This window comes from Nycticebus coucang, chromosome 5 (genome assembly GCF_027406575.1).
Source record: "Nycticebus coucang isolate mNycCou1 chromosome 5, mNycCou1.pri, whole genome shotgun sequence".
Taxonomy (NCBI): Eukaryota; Metazoa; Chordata; class Mammalia; order Primates; family Lorisidae; genus Nycticebus; species Nycticebus coucang.
This window is the reverse complement of record NC_069784.1, coordinates 15,688,387-15,708,909: the sequence shown is the minus strand read 5'-3', so window position 1 is coordinate 15,708,909 and position 20,523 is coordinate 15,688,387. Positions and strand designations below refer to the sequence as shown.

General features: G+C 34.1%; 1 protein-coding gene across 3 annotated transcripts in view; it reads left to right on the top strand.

The window, feature by feature from the left end:
• Window positions 1-18,712, top strand: part of TTLL7 (tubulin tyrosine ligase like 7) — a 96,239-nt gene extending 77,527 nt beyond the window's left edge. For all 3 annotated transcript variants that reach the window (XM_053592127.1, XM_053592126.1, XM_053592125.1), the window contains 2 exons: window positions 2,327-2,500; window positions 13,962-18,712. In XM_053592127.1, coding sequence (XP_053448102.1) covers window positions 2,327-2,500; window positions 13,962-14,082 — 295 coding nt within the window. In that variant the 3' untranslated portion in view covers window positions 14,083-18,712. The remainder of the gene's footprint in view (window positions 1-2,326; window positions 2,501-13,961) is intronic.
• Window positions 18,713-20,523: the final 1,811 nt, after the last annotated feature.

Sequence of the window (20,523 nt, the reverse complement as noted above, 5' to 3'; positions counted from 1 at the left end):
TTATTCAAAAAGTTACATCAAATTATAGTGTTCTGTGTGTAAAAGAAGCCCTTTTATCTTTCTTCCATTTTATTTGTTATTTTTCTACCTCCAAACCCCAATTTAGGTAAAGAAAAGGTACCATGATGTGAGTGACCTGACAGTTGATGTAATCAAATGGCTCCAGAGTAACAAAAAATAAACACATCCAAATTGCCAGTGGAGGGTGGTGATGGAGGTGGAGGGTGGTGATGGAGGTAGACTTTTGTAGGCATACCCAGAAGCCCAGCAGAAAGAAAGTCAAAGCCCAGGATGTTTTCTTTGTGTATTTGCATTTATACAAAATTTTATTTCTCTATGCCCAGGTCTGTTAGATTATGGTAGATTAATTATATACATGTTCCCTAATTAATTTATGTCCTCCAGTGTTTTTTTTTTTTTTTTGATCGAATCAGGTAATGTGATTTTATATTTATGTCTGCATCTAAATATCTTGATAAACACATGTGTTTCATACCTGGTTTTTCTTATATTTGGTAACAATTTGAATTTCATTTTTAGAGTTAATTTAACTAGCGCATTACTGTTTCTTGAATGAAAATAACTTTTATTCGTTTGTTAATTAACAAAACAAGATTATCTTTAGTCTATTATAGTTAATCTTGAACAACTCACAACACTGAAGAAAGTTTGTTTCTTTCAGTTAACTCACTTGAATCTCATTCCTTTAAGAAAACTTGTCAGGCACTGATAACAAGCTGTCTGTTTGAGACCATGCTTCTCCCGAAAAAATAAACAGTAGCTTTTCTACTAAAAAGAAATACCTTTATGAGTTTCTACAGCATTTTAAAAAATTCCAGATATATCAAATATCCACAGAAGGTTGAGTCTTTGAATTTCCCATTGGGAAGTGCATTTCGTAGGAAAATATTTTCCTTAATGTTTTTTCCTTTCTAAAAGTCTACTCTTTTCTCTCTGAGGGTTACACGAATTGGTTTATGTAAAATGAGACTTGAATCATTACCAAATCTCAAACCAGAATTTCTCCTCCAAGATTGAAAAGAGTTTCATTTATACTAAGAAATAAGCCAGTTTTTCTGGCTCTCTCTGGTGGAGGGTTGGTGAGGTTATTTCCTGATTTAAGTCGTGATGGCCCCTTAGGAATTGTGTGGCACACACAATTGCCGTTAACCAAGGAAGTATGCCCTGTTACCTTTGGAATAAGCTGAGTATGCTGCTGGAGGAGAGAACACTACTGTTAGGACTGCAATAGGGTAGTACTTGCTAAGGTTACCTTACTTCTGGAGCAGCGGTTCTCAACCTGTGGGTCGTGACCTCTTTGTAACAATGAAAATACATCCTGCATGTCAGATATTTATATTACGATTCACAACAGTAGCAAAATTACAGTTATGAAGTAGCAAAGAAAATAATTTTATGATTGGGGTCACCACAACATGAGGAACTGTATTAAAGGGTTGTGGCATTATGAAGGTTGAGCACCACTGTTAAGAGTATCGATAGAATCTATGTTTTAGGAATATCCTGGACATAATGCTGTCTAAAAGTGTTTTTTGAAAGGGTGGCTGTAATCAAGTGACTAACCGAAATTATTCTAATGCAGAGAGGTCACAAATTAAGTTGCAGCAACTTTTTAATCACTTGTGGGATCATTATTAATGTTAAGGTAAAAAATACACATTCCTAGAACACTTAATTTTTGAGCAATTAGCTCAGAATTTTATAAATATTTTAATATATCGCATTTCCATTTTATAGGAGGTATTAGAAAATCATCCTCTTAGCTACCCACAGTTGGCAGCATTAAAACTTTAAAGACAGATAGCACTGAGTGAGGTGGTTTGTGCCTGTGGTAACCTGCAGTCCCAGCTATTTGGGAGGCTGAAGCCAAGGATCGCTTGAGCCCTGGAGTAGGAGCCACAACAGGCTGTGACCGCACCTGTGACTAGACACTGCACTCCAGCCTGGGGAACGCAGAGAGCCTCCCTGTCTCTAAAGAAAAGAAGATAAATAGTACACGAATTCAATGTTGTGTTTTTTTTTTTTTTGTGGTTTTTGGCCAGGGCTGGGTTTGAACCCGCCACCTCCAGCATATGGGACTGGAGCCCTACTCCTTGAGCCACAGGTACCACCCAATGTTGTGTTTTTTTAAATGTAAAGATCACTTTCCTAATTTATATTTGTTACATGCCTTTCAACTATCCGTAGTTATCATAGGCCGTCTCTGCTCTCCCTTACAGGTTTGTTGCTAGGTAAGTGATATAACTGGTTGCCATTTTTAACCACGAACGTAAATACGAGGTCATGTCTGTTTCCATGCCAACAGATGCTCTTGGGAGAGTACGTTCAGTAAAAACCCAGAGGTGATGACTTCTTTGCAGCTCCAATGTTGCCAGCGCCTGGTCGAGCTTTGTAAACAGTGCCTGCTAGTGGTTTACAAATATGCAACTGACACCAGAGGATCAATTTCAGGCATTGGTCCCGACTGGGGTAATTCCAGGTACTCGCTCACATTCTGTAGCCCCTGTGACTTTTATATAAAGTAATGCTAAATTACTGTTTGAAATTGAGTCTCCTTTTGCTTATGTGGCTGGTGAGAAAGCTAAAGACCAAAAATTCATACATGCTACTACCTACAAAATACTTTTAATCAGCACAGTCTTTACTCTTAAGGTACCGAACTAGGGCAGCAATCATGAACATAATGATGATAGAACATACATGGAAATGAGATTATTAGACTTTTATAATTTTGCTTTCAAAAACCAAGTATAAGAGCACTCAAAATGTAGTGATACATTTAGCTTTTGTTCTTCAATAGAGACATTTCAGCATTTATCCCGTGGCTTCTGCAAGCAGGAAGATGCCTTTGGTTTCATTTTTATTGCTCAGTATGCCTCTATTACTTCTATTGCCAGCCAGATATGTAGCAGGTGAATTTTTGTCAAGTTCTGTTTAAGAAATGAGTTTTACAAATGTTGTCTAGTTGAAATGGTTTTCTAAAAGCCATGCAAAGTTCATCTGCTTATTAAAAAGATCTCAGAAAAACTAGCCAGGCATGGTGGTGCACGCCTGTAGTCCCAGCTACTTGGGATGCTGAGGCAAGAGGATCATTTAAGCCCAAGAATTTGAGGTTGCTGTGAGCTATGACACCATGGCACTCTTCCCAGGGTGACAGAGTAAGACTCTGTCTCAAAAAAAAAAAAAAAAGAATATTTTCACATAAATTATTGAAATTTGTATTTTTAATCTTTGTCTTAGATTCTGTTATTGTCCTGTTATATAGGACCTTTAACCTATTTTGACTCCTCTGCAAACAGAAGCAGATTGATTATAACAATAAGCAGAGGTGAAGTTAACCATTAGTATTTAAAATTCATAAGTATCAAAGTTATATTCCATAGTTTTAACATTTTGACTGAAACAAATTATTCAAATACAACTTTAATATTTTCTTTAGTATTTCCACCTGATTTGAAAGAATGAAGGGCATTTTTTAGACATCACAACATATAAATGTAGAACCTTCTCTTTAAGATTATTCTGGAAGCATGATTGGGAAAACCTTAAGTTCCAGCCTAGGAGGGAATTCAGTCAAACTCTGAATTGCCACTGCTGCAATTCCAGATTTCATAAGCCAATTTCTGTTGATTGATCTTGTAGCTTTTGTGGGTAGGCAAAATACAGTAGAACCTCCATAGTTGGCCACCTCCCTACATCGACCACCTCCTTAAGTTGACCTAATTTTCATAGACCAGACATGCTCCATATGTATGTATCAGTACAGTAGGCCTAGTTCCTTATGTTGACCACTTTCTTATGTTGGCTAGTTTCTTACAGTCCCTTGGATGGTCAACTTACAGAGGTTCTACTACACAGGGTGGCTATAAAGTTCGTGTGGAATTTAGAATAGTGTACAATGTAAAGTTGCACATGAACTTATGGCCATCTGTATAATAGGACGAGCCCTCCTGGTTACTCTAGGGGAAGAAGTTATGCTTTGCAGTTGCTTTAGAGCCTTTTATTTTCTTCCCCTCCTCGTATTCCTGATCCTGGAATCTAGACTTCTGTACTTCTGCTAAATGGTGAGGATGACCCCAGTATAGTAATTGTAAGCATTTTGGGTATTAGTAAATACAGTTTGATTCTTGGTGAAGTTCAAAACCATTGGGAGAGAAATGCAGCAGTCAGACAGATAATCATCAAAATATAGCTTTGTTACTGATAAACATTACATTAAGGGACATGGTATAGGTGTGAACCACGTGAGTTTTCTCATACTGAATTTCAGAATTAAACTTATCCACCCTGCCAAAGGCAGAACTGGATCAACCCAAACCTTCCATTGCCACTACCCTATAAAGTCTAGATCAGTGGTTCTCAACCTTCCTAATGCCGCAAAGTATTTTCATTGTTAAAAAGGGGTCACGACCCACAGGTTGAGAACCACTGGTCTAGATCCTTTAGTGTCGGCAGGAGAACAAGAAAGAATGCATCCTCTCTGCAGAAAGGCAGAAGCAGAAAGAAAATGGGGCTGAACTAAGTATGTCTGTGCCTTCCTTTTAAACTCACAAATCAGGTAGTTGAGTTCTGGTTGAGAGGACAGGAAGTTTACACTAGTGACAGTTCTTCTCAATGGAAACACAAGTGAAATGAAATAAACATTTCCCCTTAATATCTAGTTATTAAAACCCACAACAAGGTCACATTAATTTAAAGACTTGTAAAAAGTGGCCATATCTTCCTTCCCTCATAGATAAGTAGTGGACCTTATAGCATTTTACTGAAATGTGGAAGTCACTTAATTTAATATTTATTAATGGATCGATACATTTTATTTATGAAATATACTTGGTAAAATGTAAAGATGCATTTATATTCATAATATTTATAATAAAGATAAATTGTAAATAAATATAAATATATCTATCATAAATAATTTATGAAGCATGCCTAAACAATTTATGAGGAGATACATTTTGGTTAATTTATCTGTAAAATTAGAAGACAAAAAAAAAATAGATCTAACATGAGTCAGGTTTATGGACCATGTTTATCTTGATCAAAGACCTATAGGATATTTCTTAAGAAGCTTTAAAGAGTATATAGGATCTAGTAGATGGAAGAGAGTGGCCTTCAACCTTGCAGTCTCAGAAAAATAATAATTTAATATGCACACCAAGTGAAGCCATTTCTCAGAGATGGACTCATAATAACTAAGCAAGTAGAACTGATGTATAAAGCCAGATGGTATGTATGTGTACACACACACACACGCACACACACACAGCTGTCCAGAAAATATCCAGCCATGCATGTCTTTATTTTTCATATTACATGGCTTAATACTTTCCAGGTAGCCCTTGTATCTGTGTATGTACAAGGTCCAATAATTAAGTCTGTGAACTTACCCTAGAAATGGTGCTATGCTATCTACCTCATTGCTGAATGTCACCGCAGTCACCTTCGAAGTACTCCCTTTGGGAAACTATGCACCCACGCCAGCGCATAGTCCACCTTTCAAAGCACTTTTCCTAGGACGAGTTTGTGAACTTAATTGTCAAATGTCATATGATGATAGTTCTGATGGCCATTCTAGAAAAAGAGTTCCAAAATTGCTTTGAAGGTTGGTCTAGGCACTGACATCAGTGTGTAGTTTCCCAAAGAGAGCACTTCAGAGGTGACTGTAGTGATATTCAGCAATGAGGTATGTTGAACTTCTACTGGGATGAGTTTGCAAACTTAATTTTCTGAACTTCTATCCATCTATATATGTGAATATATACATGTATGTGTGTGTATATATGTGTATGTATCTCCAGGATACTAGAGTTCTTGGGACCAGCTCAATATTTCACCATAAGGAGGCTTCCCTGGGAAGCTTTGGGATCTCTGACTACTTTTCAGCCTCAACATGTCTGTCTTTTTATCTTCTGTGTACTGAGCTCTCACACAAGCTAATGTCACAGGAGTTCTTCAGCTGAGAACATTTTTAAAAACCATCAAGTTAGTACTTTTGCTTTTGGTAATAGAATATGAGGTACTTGGACAAATCCTTCCTCTGATAACAAGTACATAAGCTGCACTAAATACTAAGACATTTGCTTGAAGACATCTGAGCATTAACAAGGTACTTGTTAGTGAACAACTGTTATTAGTACTGAGTGGTGCTTTTGACAGTCTCGTGAGCCTGGGGAGAAAAGTAGGAGTACAGGACCTGCCAAGATTGGGCCTCAGTAAACACTCTTGATTCCTGGGAGTGATCATGTTCCAGATGGTGTACAAAACAAAAGCCGACAAAACTAAAAGGAAAAGTAGAGAAATCTACAACCATAGATGGCAATTTTAATAATCATTTCTTAGAAAAAAAATCAGTGAAAGTTCAGAAAATTTTAGTATTACAGTTAACAGACTTAATTGTCATATATAGAAATTAATAACCTCAGTATACAATATTTCAAGTGTGAAATATTACAAAATACAAATTACAAAATAATACAAAAGTGTGAAATTTTACAAAAGTCAACCATATGCTGGGATTAAAAAACACATGTCAACAAATTTAAGAACATCGAGATTGTATAGAATTTTTTTCCTTACCACAATTCCTTTAAGCTAGAATACAATAACAAAATATAACCAGAAAATCTATACTTTGGAAAGTTAAAAAAAATGCTTATAAATAACTCATGAATCAAAGAATGAATCATAATGGGCGTAATAAAATATTTTGTACTGAATAATAACAAAAATATTACAAATAAAACTTATAGAATATGCCTAAGTCAATATTTTAGGGATAATATTTATAGACTTATTTGAATGTATTAGTAAAGAGTAAAGGCAAAAACTAAATCGAAGAAACCATTTTTAAAGATGACAATGACATTTAAGTAACCCCCCCAAAAAAGCCGAAAAAGGAAATAATAAAAGATGAGAGCAGAAATCAATAATACCAAAAAACAAGAATAAAAATAAACACAGCTGAAAGTAGTTTCAGAAAAGACTAATAAAACTGATAAACACCTGGTGAAATTGATTGAGATCAAAAAAGCACAAATAGCTAACATAAAGAACAAAAAGGGAGGCATTACTACAGACCTTATAAATATTTGAAACTTGATAAGAAAATATTGTTAACAATTTCACGCTGATAAATTTGGTTTAGATGAAGTTAATAAATTCCTAGAATAACAAATATCACCAAAAGTGACACGAGAAGAAAAAGAAAGCCTTAAATTGTCAGAACTACTAAAGAAATAAGATCAATAATTAAAAGCCTTCCCACTCCAAGTGTAGGTGGCTTCACTAAACAATTCTATCAACTCTCCAACTTGCTGTATGAGGCTACCATATGTTTGATACCAAAATATGACCAGGACATTATAGCAAAGGAAAATGACAGTCAATCACACTCCTGAACGTAGGTGCAGAAGTCCTACAACAAATATTAGCAAAATGAACCCAGAAAGTTTAAATAGGAAAATATACATCATGACTAGCTTCTGCTTATTTCTTCAATTTAAGGATACAATAATATTAAAAAGTGATCAATGTAATTCGCTACAGTAATAGAAATAAAACATAATTTCAAAAGATACAGAGAAATCCCTTGAAAGAATTCAGTATACATTTATGCTTTTAACAATGCTTAGCTAACTAGAAACAAAGAGAATCTGATAAAAGATAAGTACAAAAAAATTATAATGTACCTGGTGTTGGAATGTTAAATACTTCCTTTTTCAGATGAAGAACAAGACAAAACTATCTATTATTACCACTTCTATTCAGCATTATAGGGAGGTGCTAGCTATTTTAATGCAATAAGCAAAATAAAATGCATTAAATTTGAAAGAAAGAACTAAAACTCTTTACTGGTAGATATGATTGTATTCATAAAAACGCAAATAAATCTACAGATAAATCATTATGTGAATTTAATAATTTTGATGAAATCAAAGTCAGTATAAAAATGAACTGTATCTTTGTATATCATCAACAAACAGCTGAAATATGAAATTTGAAATATTTATCGATAGCATGGGATAATATCTAATACTTAGGAATAAATCTAGAAAAAATATATAAGAACTTTATGCAGGAAAATCTAAGAAAATGGAAAGAGAGAACTTATTTATCATTGGAATCAATATTATCAATATGTCACTTTTTCTCACATAATTTCATATATCTATAAATTCAAATGTAATCCTGCTATAAGTCCTAACAAATTTTTTTTGGTGGAGAGAAGCTTTTGACAAAAGCTTATTCTAACATTTATATAGGAAAGAAAAAGACCAAGAATAGATAAGACAATTTTGAAATAGAATAATGGTAAGATTTAGTAACTACAGTGTCCCAAGGCTTGTAACAAAGTTAAAGCAATTTAAGATCATGCAATATTGATAAAATTGATAGAATTGACAAATGAACCAATGGAACTATTCAGAAAAGCTATAAACCATCCCAGGCAGGACTGGTACTTGATCTGTGACAAATGGGGGAAGGAAATTGGTTAAATAAATGGTGGTAGGACATTTGGATTTCCAAATAATCATAAAAAAGAAGCTTAACTTTGCCCACACCATAAACAGCCATCATTTTCAGACGAATTAAGTCTGTAGATGTGAAAGATGAAACTGAAGATTTTGGAAGATAATATAAAAGAATATTTTTATGACCTAGAGGAATTCAGAGATTATAAAGATAGTGCTAGTCATATATGAATGGATGAGTCATTGACTATATTAAAACGAAGAACACACATTCATCGTAAGACCCCATTAAATGGAAAAGAAAGCCACAGGATGGAAGAAGGTATTTGCAACCCATGTAATCTACAAAAACCTCTTACACAGATTATAAAAGAACTCCTACAAATTTCTAAGAAAAAACAGACCAATTAATAGAAAAATAAGATATTTGAAAACAAGGACCAACGAACATTTGAAAAACTTCTACATTAATTAATAATCAGGGGAACGAAAATTACCCATCATCGTATACCAAGAATTGATGAGAATGTAGAGTAATAGGAGCCGTCTTTCCACTGCTGGTGACAGTAAAAATTGTTTTTATAACAGTTCAGCATTACGTACAAAAGCCTACCCTTTCTCTAGGTAGTAGGCTCCTAATAAATTTTCAGCTCAGACGTATGCTGATGTGCACCAAGACTTGCTAGAATGACCATGGTAGCATTTACTGATGAAACGACCCAGATATGCATGGCACTTTTCTAATGTTCATACAGTGGAATATCATATGATGCTGAAAATGAAAACAACTGCACTCACTCATAGCAACATGGATGAGTCTCAAACATAAAGCTGAGCAGAAGAAGCCACCTACAAAGGAAGAGATATTATGTCCATTTATTAAAAACACAAAACCAGGCAAGATTAAATTCTAACGTTAAAGAATGTATACTTGGATGGTAAGCAAAGAATTAATTATCATAAAGATCAGAATTGTGGTTAACATTATGGGGAAGTAATATAACACAGAGTTCTGGGATGCTGGGAATGTTCCGTTACCTCACGTGGATTGTAGTGATATCAGAAATCACTTTATAATACTCACTAACTTGGTAATTTATGTTTTATGCACTTTTCTGAGTGCGTCTTATACTTTACAATTCAAAAGTTTTAATAGTTAAATACGCGGTGCTATTTATGGTCTTGGATCATTCTATGTATTTATTTCAGAACAGGGATAGTATTCCCAGTAAGGCTGACATTTATGATACTTACATTAAAAATAATACAGGTGTCCCAAAAGTCACCACTGAAGTCACCATACATAGAGAAAGTGGGAAATTGTAGCTAAGTCTACCTTTATTCATGAAATATTCATTACAAAATTTTACAAAATATTTATAAAATATCTTCTACGTGTTGGCCATCTCTTTGTAAAATTTTGTAATGAATATTTTGTAAATAAAGGCACATATAGCTACAGTTTCCCATTTTCCTTGTGCACGGTGACTTTAGGAGCAGCTTGGGGGACACCTGCATTTCATTGGCTCCATGTGCTATGAGCCAGACATGGCAGAAACCAGTGGACTTCTTTCATAGTGGAGAAGACTTGAGGCCCCAAGAGGTTGTCCAAATCCCTCTTGGTAGCGTATGCAAATGTGAAACTTCAAATCAGGGCTCTCCCCTTCTTAAAGTCAAAGTAAAAACCACAGAACAGTGAACATCATCAGGATGGCTATTAGCAAAAAAGTAGAAAGTAATGAGTGTTGGTAAGGATATGAAAAAGTTGGAGCCTACGTATATTGCTGGTGAGAATGAAAAATAGTGCGGTCATGGTAGCAAAACAGTTTCTCAAAAAGTTAGATAGTTACAATATGACTCTGCAATTCTACATCTAGGTACATACCCAAAAGAATTAAAAACAAGGACTCAAACAAGTACTTGCACACCAGTGTTCATAGCTGCATTATTTATGATAGCCAAAAGAGAGAAAAAACCCAAGTTCATCAGCAGGTGAATGGATAACAAAATATGGTCTGCATGTGTAACAGAATACGAGTATAAAACAGACTGAAATTGTGATATATGCTTCAGGATGGATGGAGCTTGAAAACAGGCTAAGTTAGACAAGCCAGACCAAATGAACAAGTATTGTGATTTTGTTTACATGAGGTATATGGTATAGATGAATTTATAGAGACAGAAATAGGTGTTCCCAAAGGGTTGGAGGGGGGAATGGGAATCCAGTATTGAATAAGTAAAGTTTCTGTTTGGGATGGTGGTGGAGTTCTGTAATTAGTGGTGATGGTTACATAACACTGGATGTACTTAATGTCACTGAATTGTACACTTAAAAATGGTCAAAAACTAGTAAATTTCATGTTATACATTTTACGACAACAATTATTTTTTGAACACACAGGAAAGGTATGCTGTTGACCTTCATTTATCTGATCCCCCAAACTGTGAACCTGAGTTTATTCTGGGAGGATCGGGGGTCCTGGTCTTACTCCAGGAAGATCCTTGAAGGTGGTGTAGCTTGTTTTCGAAGTAAATTTTCTACCAATCTTCTGTTCTAGACAGTAATAAGTTGGTCCATAAGAGACTAACTGATCTCCATCAGTCAGGAGTCACACAAGTGTGTGTTGTATGTCTGTAGGTGGATGTGTGAGGACGGGGACTGAAGTTCTGTGAGGGAAGCAAATGGAGACAGGGCAGGCAGAGCTGTTTCTCCCTGGCATGAGTTAGCTATGAGTTAGCTATGTCTCTACAGTAAGAATAAGCTAGCGAAAAAAAATAAAGCTGTAAACGTTTCACATTTTTTGGTGCTTTACTCTTTAGACATAATCTATAAATCTACTTCCTTGAGATAGTCTTCCTGTTTAAAAAAAATCAGATTATTGAACTACATTTCAAAGAACATTTCATAAATAATCTTTGATGTTCAGCTAGTATGTGATCTCCCAAGAGATATGAAGACAAATACTCCATTGTATTTCCCGGTAACCCTTTAAAATACCCCACAGCACTTGCATTAAGGAAGCAAAGTGTTGCTTCCAGTGTAATTTCATATGCTTTTTTGAGTTCATGCTGAACTTCTTCTTCTTTTAAAATCTTAAGTAAGTTTCATCTTGACTTTTTCTGCTTCTGTTAAAAAGGTTAGGTTCATGGCATGTATATTTTTCTACTTTATAGGCTATTTTATACTTCATATTTCTAAAAAGATAAATATAAAAATAGTAGCCATTAGTTTTGAAGTTGAGATTCATATACAGTGACAATTGTGTGGAATTGTCCTGACAGGGTAGGGTGGTGGTGGGCGCTGCTCACGTGCCAGTCTACATGGATCTAAATTCCAGCTCTGCTGATCAGCAGCTGTGTGACCCTGGGCAAGGCACTTGAGCCCATCTGCCTCATGAAGTTTCTTTATCTGTAAGATGGAGCTAACAATAATATATATAGTATGGAATTGTTATGAGAACTTACTGAGTATTTTTTAAGCGATTAGAGTGGTGCTGTGCACATGGAAAACACCATGTAAATGTATATTCAGTAAAATAGACTAAGTTAGTGGTGGTCCTTTGATGCTTTTATTTTTTTCTTAAGCAAAATGGAGATCTTTATCTCAGAAGTTTATGTGAATGTTACTGAAATGTCAATAATTATTGCCTGGAATTTTTTTGAAATAAATTTGATGGAAGTTACTGTTTACTGTAATTACTGTGTAATTATCAATGCAAAAGGATATATCTTCAATAGAGGGTAGAATGACTCTCAACTACCACAGAATAGTGAGTTTTGATCAAACACCTTAATTTCTTTTGCACCTTTGCCCTACATGGTAAGGATGGCCTTTCCATGGCAAAAGATGTCAGATTAATCATGATTCTGCCAACTCTTGACATAATAATTAATCCATATAAATTATCCGAGTGATACTAAGAAAATAATTTATATAACCTGTGATGTGAGAAATCAATTGTTTCATTATTCTTCACCCAGTATGCTATTTTGATTCAATTTGGTTTGGGTGTATTATTTTACTGGTCTATTAACTTAATGATTTGAGCAATTATTTATAGTTTGTGACATTAGATAATAGATTTAGAAAATTTTAGTAGATAATTCATGATGAAATATTTATGGATATTATTTTAATCTGATTATAGCGAATTTATTTTCTCTCTACAAAATTCAACAAAACTATAAATGTCATTTTCCATTGACATGGAAGTGTCACAGTTATCAGTATTATTTGGAATAGAATAGTTAGCTAGCAGTGCCCTTGGACCTCAAATTTTTCATGTATCCCTTAGAAGTACAATACTGTTACTGGAGGATACTACTGTCCAGTAAAGGAAATAAAATATACGATCTGATGGTCTACCCCTATCTCCTTTTCCAAGTCTACTGATAATTACAAATTTCCTTCTATTGCTACATCTGCTCTAGGAAATTCCTCATAAATATCTTTGTCCTGACTTTATAGAATGTCCTTTTCATCAATACTAGGACTTATACTTGGAATAATGTTATTAATTTGTTCATGTGGATTTCCTTGACCTTTTCTCTATAGACTTATACATCAGGCTAGACTAATGCTAATCAAAGTTCTTCACAGGAAAACATATTATACAGGTACACAACGTCTTATTTACAATCCCTAATTTTCAGAGCTTCGAAAACTGAAAAATTGTAACTTATGTGTTTGCAAATCTAACCTGAATCGACAGAAAGTTATTTATAGCCTTTATCTTTCTAATGTATTGTGAATATTTATACATTAATGGTTTACAAGATGCTGCTCTAAGGCCTTGATAGAGGTACGATATAGTATATGCCCTATATTATCTTTCTAAAATCTGGAACAAACACATATTTTGAAATACATTTGGCTTCATGGGTTACATGTTACCAGTAATCATGATTGGTTTTGATGTTTTGTAACCATAAGCACTGTATGGTCTGAGATTTAAAATTTATACCTAGTTATTATAAATGTCAATCTTTAACTTTTTCTACAGGATTACCTATAGTCATAATGTATCAATGACACATTATTAAGATATATCAGTGCTTACAACATCTTTGGAACAATTATTGTTAAGATGGCTAGTCAAATTCTCATCTCACATGTTTTTAAGATGTATTTGACCGGCCCTACACATTACTGAAAGGGACTAACGATGAATTCTAAATTAACATTAGCCACATAAACAATTTCACAGGACAGTGGATCTTTATGGGACACTATTTTATTATTATATGTTATGTCTGTCTGTATTCCACTCTCTGGGTGATGCTCTGTGACCCTTGCCCCTGCTCCCTCACAGTCTGGGCGAAGAAGTCTTTTTATGTGAGTTACATTATTGTTATAGTAACATTTCTCATATAAAATATGTAAATTTATAACCCTATAACCCTGTAATGGGGGATGTTAATAATAATTTACTTACAAAAATCTAATTCATTAACTATCATTTTTAGGTATTTGCTACCAGGGAGTACCCCATTCTTCATGAGAACACCGTCCTACAACTTGAAATACAATTCACCTGGAATGACCCGCTCCCATCTTTTGTTTACATCCCGATATGGCCATTTGTGAAACAGGAAGATCGCCATGAGTTATGCATAATAGCAAATGATGTTTCCCCCTTCGAGTTGAACATGCAGAGAAAGTGACCATTAAGTGCTGTTTTATGTATATAAGACATATATACATGTGTGATAATATGTACACACATGCACTCAAATAACGTATATATTTATTAATATGATGATGAATGAAAAAAGAGTTAGCAGAAAACTGATTATAAGACTTAACCTTTCTGGAAACGAAATAAACCATGTTAAAATTGTTTACACAAATATGCGAATGTCTAGAATTTGCTAGGTTTATAATTAATTCCTTCCTACTAGAAATGTTATTTTTGTTGCAGAGTATATAAAACAATTGATCTTGAAGATCCCATTACGGTGTTAAATTATTTTCGAGATATCATGCCTTTTGACTCAGAAAGGGGTTAGTAGTAAAATACCTTATTAATTCTCATCTACAGCAGCCATTTAAAATGAAACAAAAATATTTAGAAGCCTGGTGTTGCTCGATGGTAGCGTTAAGTATAGAACGGGTTTTATCATCACAACAGCACACTGTAAAGTACTAGAAAATTCATGACCTGACTCCCCAACATTTTTATTCCTTTGTGTGGAAATTTAGCTACTTATAATAATATGCAGTTTCAGTAAAGATCTGCTAAGATCATATTATGATCTAAAATGAAAGACAATCCCATGTGTTAAAACTAAAATGCAAAACTGTCTTCATTCTTACTTTTCACAGGGAGTCACATAAAGGAATAGAAATTGATAGTGATGATAAAAATCTTCCTGCATGGTTTTGTGTCTCATATCACTTGTTTTTATTTGGAAAGTAAATCTTTGATGGGTTTAACATACAGTGAAATACAATTTCTTCTGTTTTGCAGAAACTCATTTTGATGTAATAATGACTCACACCTGCCCTAGGAATCACCCAAGATTGAGACCAACTTAACACTGCAGAGTCTAACACAGTAGTTTCTCATTGCATCATACAAAACATTTAGATGATTGTGAATAGTAGATTCCAGTTATTACATATTACTGATCATCGATGTACCCTTGAGGGTTTTATTTTAAATCAAAATAGAGTATGACATTTTCTTCCCGTCCAAAGTTATTATGCATAAGTTTCACAGCAATGCTTCTTTTTATTTAATACTGTTTTCAAAACAATGAATGAGCTTTCAGTTTTCCGTAAAAAATATAAACAACCCAATTGCTGATACTGAAATTCCCAGAAAGTGCAATATTCACTTTTTAGAATTTATTCAAACTTTTCCCCCCAACAGTTTTATTTTCTCACAGATGCTAATTATTTTCAAAATTCAGGAACCTTATACCTTCTTTTATTATCCTAAAAGTTATTTCCAGTAAATCAAGAAATGGCCCCACAGGAGAAGGACAACTAAGAGGGGGCAAATTGGCCTGAATTAATTCACAACCTGGATAATTTGCAACCTAAAGTTGTAAGTTAGCTGTATTTTGCTTTTGAAGCCATCTTCTGAGTTTGTTGAAATAGTTCAAAATTTCCTCAATTATTGCTAAGCACTTTATGACTATATAACATGCACATTTCTCTATATACTTTTCCTGTGGGATGCTTCCCAAAGAAAAATGTGCTATTATCCTTGTGGAAGAAAGGGACAAGGATGTCAGAATGAAGGAACTTCAAGTGTACCATTTATGACTCCATTTTGTGAATCTTAAATATGTCATAGATTTCTTACAATAAATAATGTGAAAATTGGAATATTACAAAATGACCATAAGAACAATCGACAAGCAAATCTTTTCATGAAGAGTTTTTACTCATTATTTTGAAAGTTCATGGTTTGGCGAGAAAGGAGGCATAACTTTTAAGTGTTTAAAGTTTGTTAGCCACTCATTTGCATAAGCCAAAATCACAAATGGCCACTTAATTTGCTACTGCGTATGCTTTGGAACTTTTGTCTTTAGTTATACAAGCGTGAATTTTTTTGTGTAAAACAAAAAATAAGAATGGCCAACATTGGGAGGACCCCTTGCGCCAGGTCGGAAAAAAAAAAAAAGGCACGCAAACAGAACATTTTAAAACTAAGAGTAAATGTAAATTTATGAAACTACTCGATGGATTGAAGAACAGATTTCATTTGTCTAGCTACTTAAGCCTGGCCTTCTTTTTGAGTATTAGAATTTCGTTGCCCACATTTACCTATCGGTACTGATCTAGTTTGATGTGATGTTGTGAATAAAAGCCACGTGCTCACTATTCATATATACTTGCTGGTACGCTGTGGATTACGTCTACTGAAGATCTGTTCCCTAAAGAGCAGCTAAGAAGAAAAGACACAGTAAGCCATGGAAATCTCGAGAGCCATAGAAATGTTCTAGAGGTACAAATATTCCTTATTTTTTATTATAAATTTTTTATTCTTAGGGTTAAGACATACCAGCATAATTGATACTACAGATCTGATTCTGAGAAAACAGCTTTACCTTAAAAACCCTAGAAGCTATTTAGTCTTACCAGAGGTTTTGCCTTAATAGGCAATTCATTTTACTGACAATGAAAGCATATTTTCATCCTGTTATAGAAAAACATGTCGTCGCTCATTCAGGAAATATCAGATTGGAATGCTTTTTGGAACTACACAAGATTGGAGTAATTTCCAGACTTGCTTAAGAAGCAACCTTTCTATTTTAAATTATCATCTACATACATGGTCTTAGAGGGCGAGTTAGTTTTCATTTGAATAGTCTATCATTGTAGATGAGTTATCATTTGCTCTGTGTGGTCTGTTGAAGGAACTTTTGTGATTCTACTTTGATTAATTTTACTAGCAACAAATTTTACTTTATTAGCATGTAATTTACATTGCTCATATAAAAATGAAGTGTAACAGGCTCAAATATGAAAATAAGCAAATGGTAACCTCTGCTTAGAACAAAGTTGAATGTTCTTGGTTATCTGTAAGATGTAAAGATCTATATAAATGTTATCATGTCTCAAAATTAGGTCTAAGTGTACAAAAAGCTTCAACTTCTTCCTCCTCCCTAAAATAAAACCAAACCAAGCCCAAACCAAAAAACCCGACCTTCTTTTCATCTCATCTGTATACACGACTAGATAATAGTGGCTTCTAGACATAAAGAAAATGATTTCATTTTAACTCTCTTTTTAATTTGTAAAGTATATGAGTATGGGATGTTATCTAACTTGAAATTTCAGATGTTTCGATATTAATTCATTCAAACACTATTCTTTAGCATGTCATAGTAATTCTGTTTAAAAATTCTCTTTCATTCTAAACGTTCATTACTTGACTTTTTCAAAAGTACCAAAATGCATAAACACCATTATTTGATTTTATATAAAGCACTGATTAATTCTGAAATGTATATTCTTAACAGAATAATAGCAAATACCTCAAGAGCGAAGAGAACGTACTTTCCTTTCCTGTTCTATATTGCTAATTTACATTCTGAATCTTAATTTAATTCGTCCTAAGGATTAAACAATAAAAAGCATAACTGTATAATTATGTTCTTGTGACCTCATGATTTTTGAAAATTTATTTTTCTTCTTCAATTAAGAAATTTAAGTTTTCAAGCACCGTATTAGTTATCTAAATATTGTGGGTTAATCTTGGTTTATGAATAAATTATGAATGTAGAAATTACTCATGACAATGAAAATTTTGTTCCTTATACTACTGTTTTCTCATTCATTGGTTACCACTTTTTTTTTTTTTTTTTAGTTCAGAGTTCCTTATGGAAGTTCGACCTTTGTGTAGACAAAGTCAAGAAAAGAGAATTTCTGCCTTTTAAACATTGGTTTTTCTTGCATTTTATGGTGGTGTGGCTTTGCCTTAGTGACAACAAAACATAGATAAAATATATTTTTGGATCAGTTCAGTTTGTCTGCTGAGATGTTTTAAGAACCAGGTTGCAGTCTTTATGCCTAAAAGCGCATTGATTGTCAGGATTTACATAAAGCAAGATGCCTGGTTACAGATAACAGTCTTGCAACCAAAATTGGTATATTAAAATTTACGGCACTTTGAGATTGCTGGCCTTTTTTGTGGGGGTTTTGCCTTGTCATATATGAGTACACAGTATATTGAAGGAAGATTACTCAGGTAACACATTCTCTATTAACTGGGCTGCATTATCTAAGAAGAGCTACACAAAGCTATGATTTTTATCCCTTCCTATTAACTTGAAGCTATTGGTAAAGACATCCATCAATAGATTAATAGTTCCTAAATTAGTATGAAGGCTCACCTTACAAAAGTAATCCAATAACATTGTTCTTTCTGTCTCAAAGGCTAACAGTAATTCTTGGTCCTGAGTTGTTCGGTTCTCACAATCACTACTGTATGTGCTACAAAGTCTGAATGTTAATGGATTTGCTGAAGATCCCAGCTTTGAGGATTAGCTTGAAAACAATACATTTGCTAACACGAATCATGACTCAAATTATCCCCGTGTGCTTTACTACCTGTATATGAATGCAAATGTTATAGAAAATATGCTTGAAATGTCAACACGGTGTGCAATTAGCATTGCATTGTCCTGCTCCAGCATGTGATATCTGTATGGCGAAGTTATTTCAATTACTCAGATATGTTACTGTAATAAAATATGTTAACACAAGAAAGCTACAGTATGTCATCAAATGCTTATTTCTGTTTTATACACACACACACAGTTTTTTGTAATAGAAGAGACTGGCTCTTGATCAAGTGTAGGCTGATGAACTGTATTTTCACAGTAATTTTTTCTGCAATACAGATGTTATAGCACCATGTAGATGCCTTTACCTGCTTTTCAAATCGGGTTGAATTAATAAAATTGGTGTCAACTCCTCTTAGTTAGCTAGAAGGCAGACTGTGTTAACATTTAGAAATGGCACTTTTATATCTTTATATCTAGCATCACAAATTATAATAAAAATATTACTGATCTGATTAGGATGATGTCAGCACCTCAGGTCTACAGTTTATTTTTTTTGAAGAATTTTTAATTTTGTCATTTCTTTCTTTTTCTTATCTTTTCTTTCTTTCTTTTTTTTTGAGACAGAGTCTCGTTCTGTCGCCCAGGTTAATGTGCCACACCATCAGCCTAATTCACATCAACCTCCCACTCCTGGGCTCAAGTGATCCTCCTGCCTCAGCCTCCTGGGTAGCTGGGACTATAGGCACCTTCCACCGTGCCTGGCTAATTTTTTTTTTTTTTTTATTTTCAGTAGAGACAGGATCTCACTATTGCTAGGCTGGTCTCAGACTCCTGAGCTCAAGTGATCCCTCTGTTGGGATTACACGTGTAAGCCATCGCACCTGGCCTATAATTTTGTCATTGTTACAATCTAGCATACTAAGCCTCAAAAAGTATATCTTATTGCAATTCATACCTTGTGCTTTAGGATAATTGTATATAAATAACTTAGAATAATTGTTCTTTAAAGAAAACAAGCACTTTGGATAAAAATCCCAAGGCGGGATCATTAAGGCACACATGCCTTGCTTTTTCAATTGACAACAAAATGATATAAAAGTTGACTCGTAAAAATGTATTTTCAGGGTGGCACCTGTGGCTCAGAGGGGTAGGGCGCCAGCCCCATATACTGGAAGTAGTGGGTTCAAACCCAGCCCTGGTCAAAAACTGTAAAAAAAAAAAAAATGTATTTTCAAAAATTTGTTATGATTTCGATAAAGTTAAAATATTTATAATAATTATAATGAATACATACACATGATCTCATTTAATTAAATGACTGAAAATATTTTTAAGTTACAAAGTAAGTGATCCTGAAATAATTTCAAGGATTCTGAACCTTTATTTTGTGCCTTAAAAACAAAATAAAACACTCAGTTCTTTTGTACAGAATAAGATAATAATAATTTAGAGAGAGTTATTTACTAATTATTCATCATGTATATATAGGGTATGCTGATAATACTCATCACTATGGTCAGGTAAATTTGGAAAACACTGGGTGCTTCATTACTTTAATCTCTCCCGGAGTCTTTGCTATACTAAGATGCACTGGGATTCTCCAGAAATTGACTAGTCTAAGCATCAGTTCCCGGACTAATTTCCTTCCAGTTCCCAGACTTTCATCCAGTGCATCTTCCAGGACTAGTTCTATTGAGCAAACTTTGGAAAACACAAAACTAAACAAATTCATAAACTAATAAGGTAATCAAGGTATTTCATCATTTATTTATCAAATATACACTGGTAATAGAAATATGAACACTGTCAAATCCAGTGCAAGAAATTTACTTGCATTTGTCACTTGGGAATTTGGTCATTTCCACAGGAATATTTGAACAGGGGTTTCAGAAAGGGATGACTTGGTGCCAGCAGATGGCCATAGGCAGATAACCTTGTGGTCATGTTTATGGTAAGCTTGAGGTATAGTGGTGGATATTTGCAAAATAATCGTGATATGCAAAGT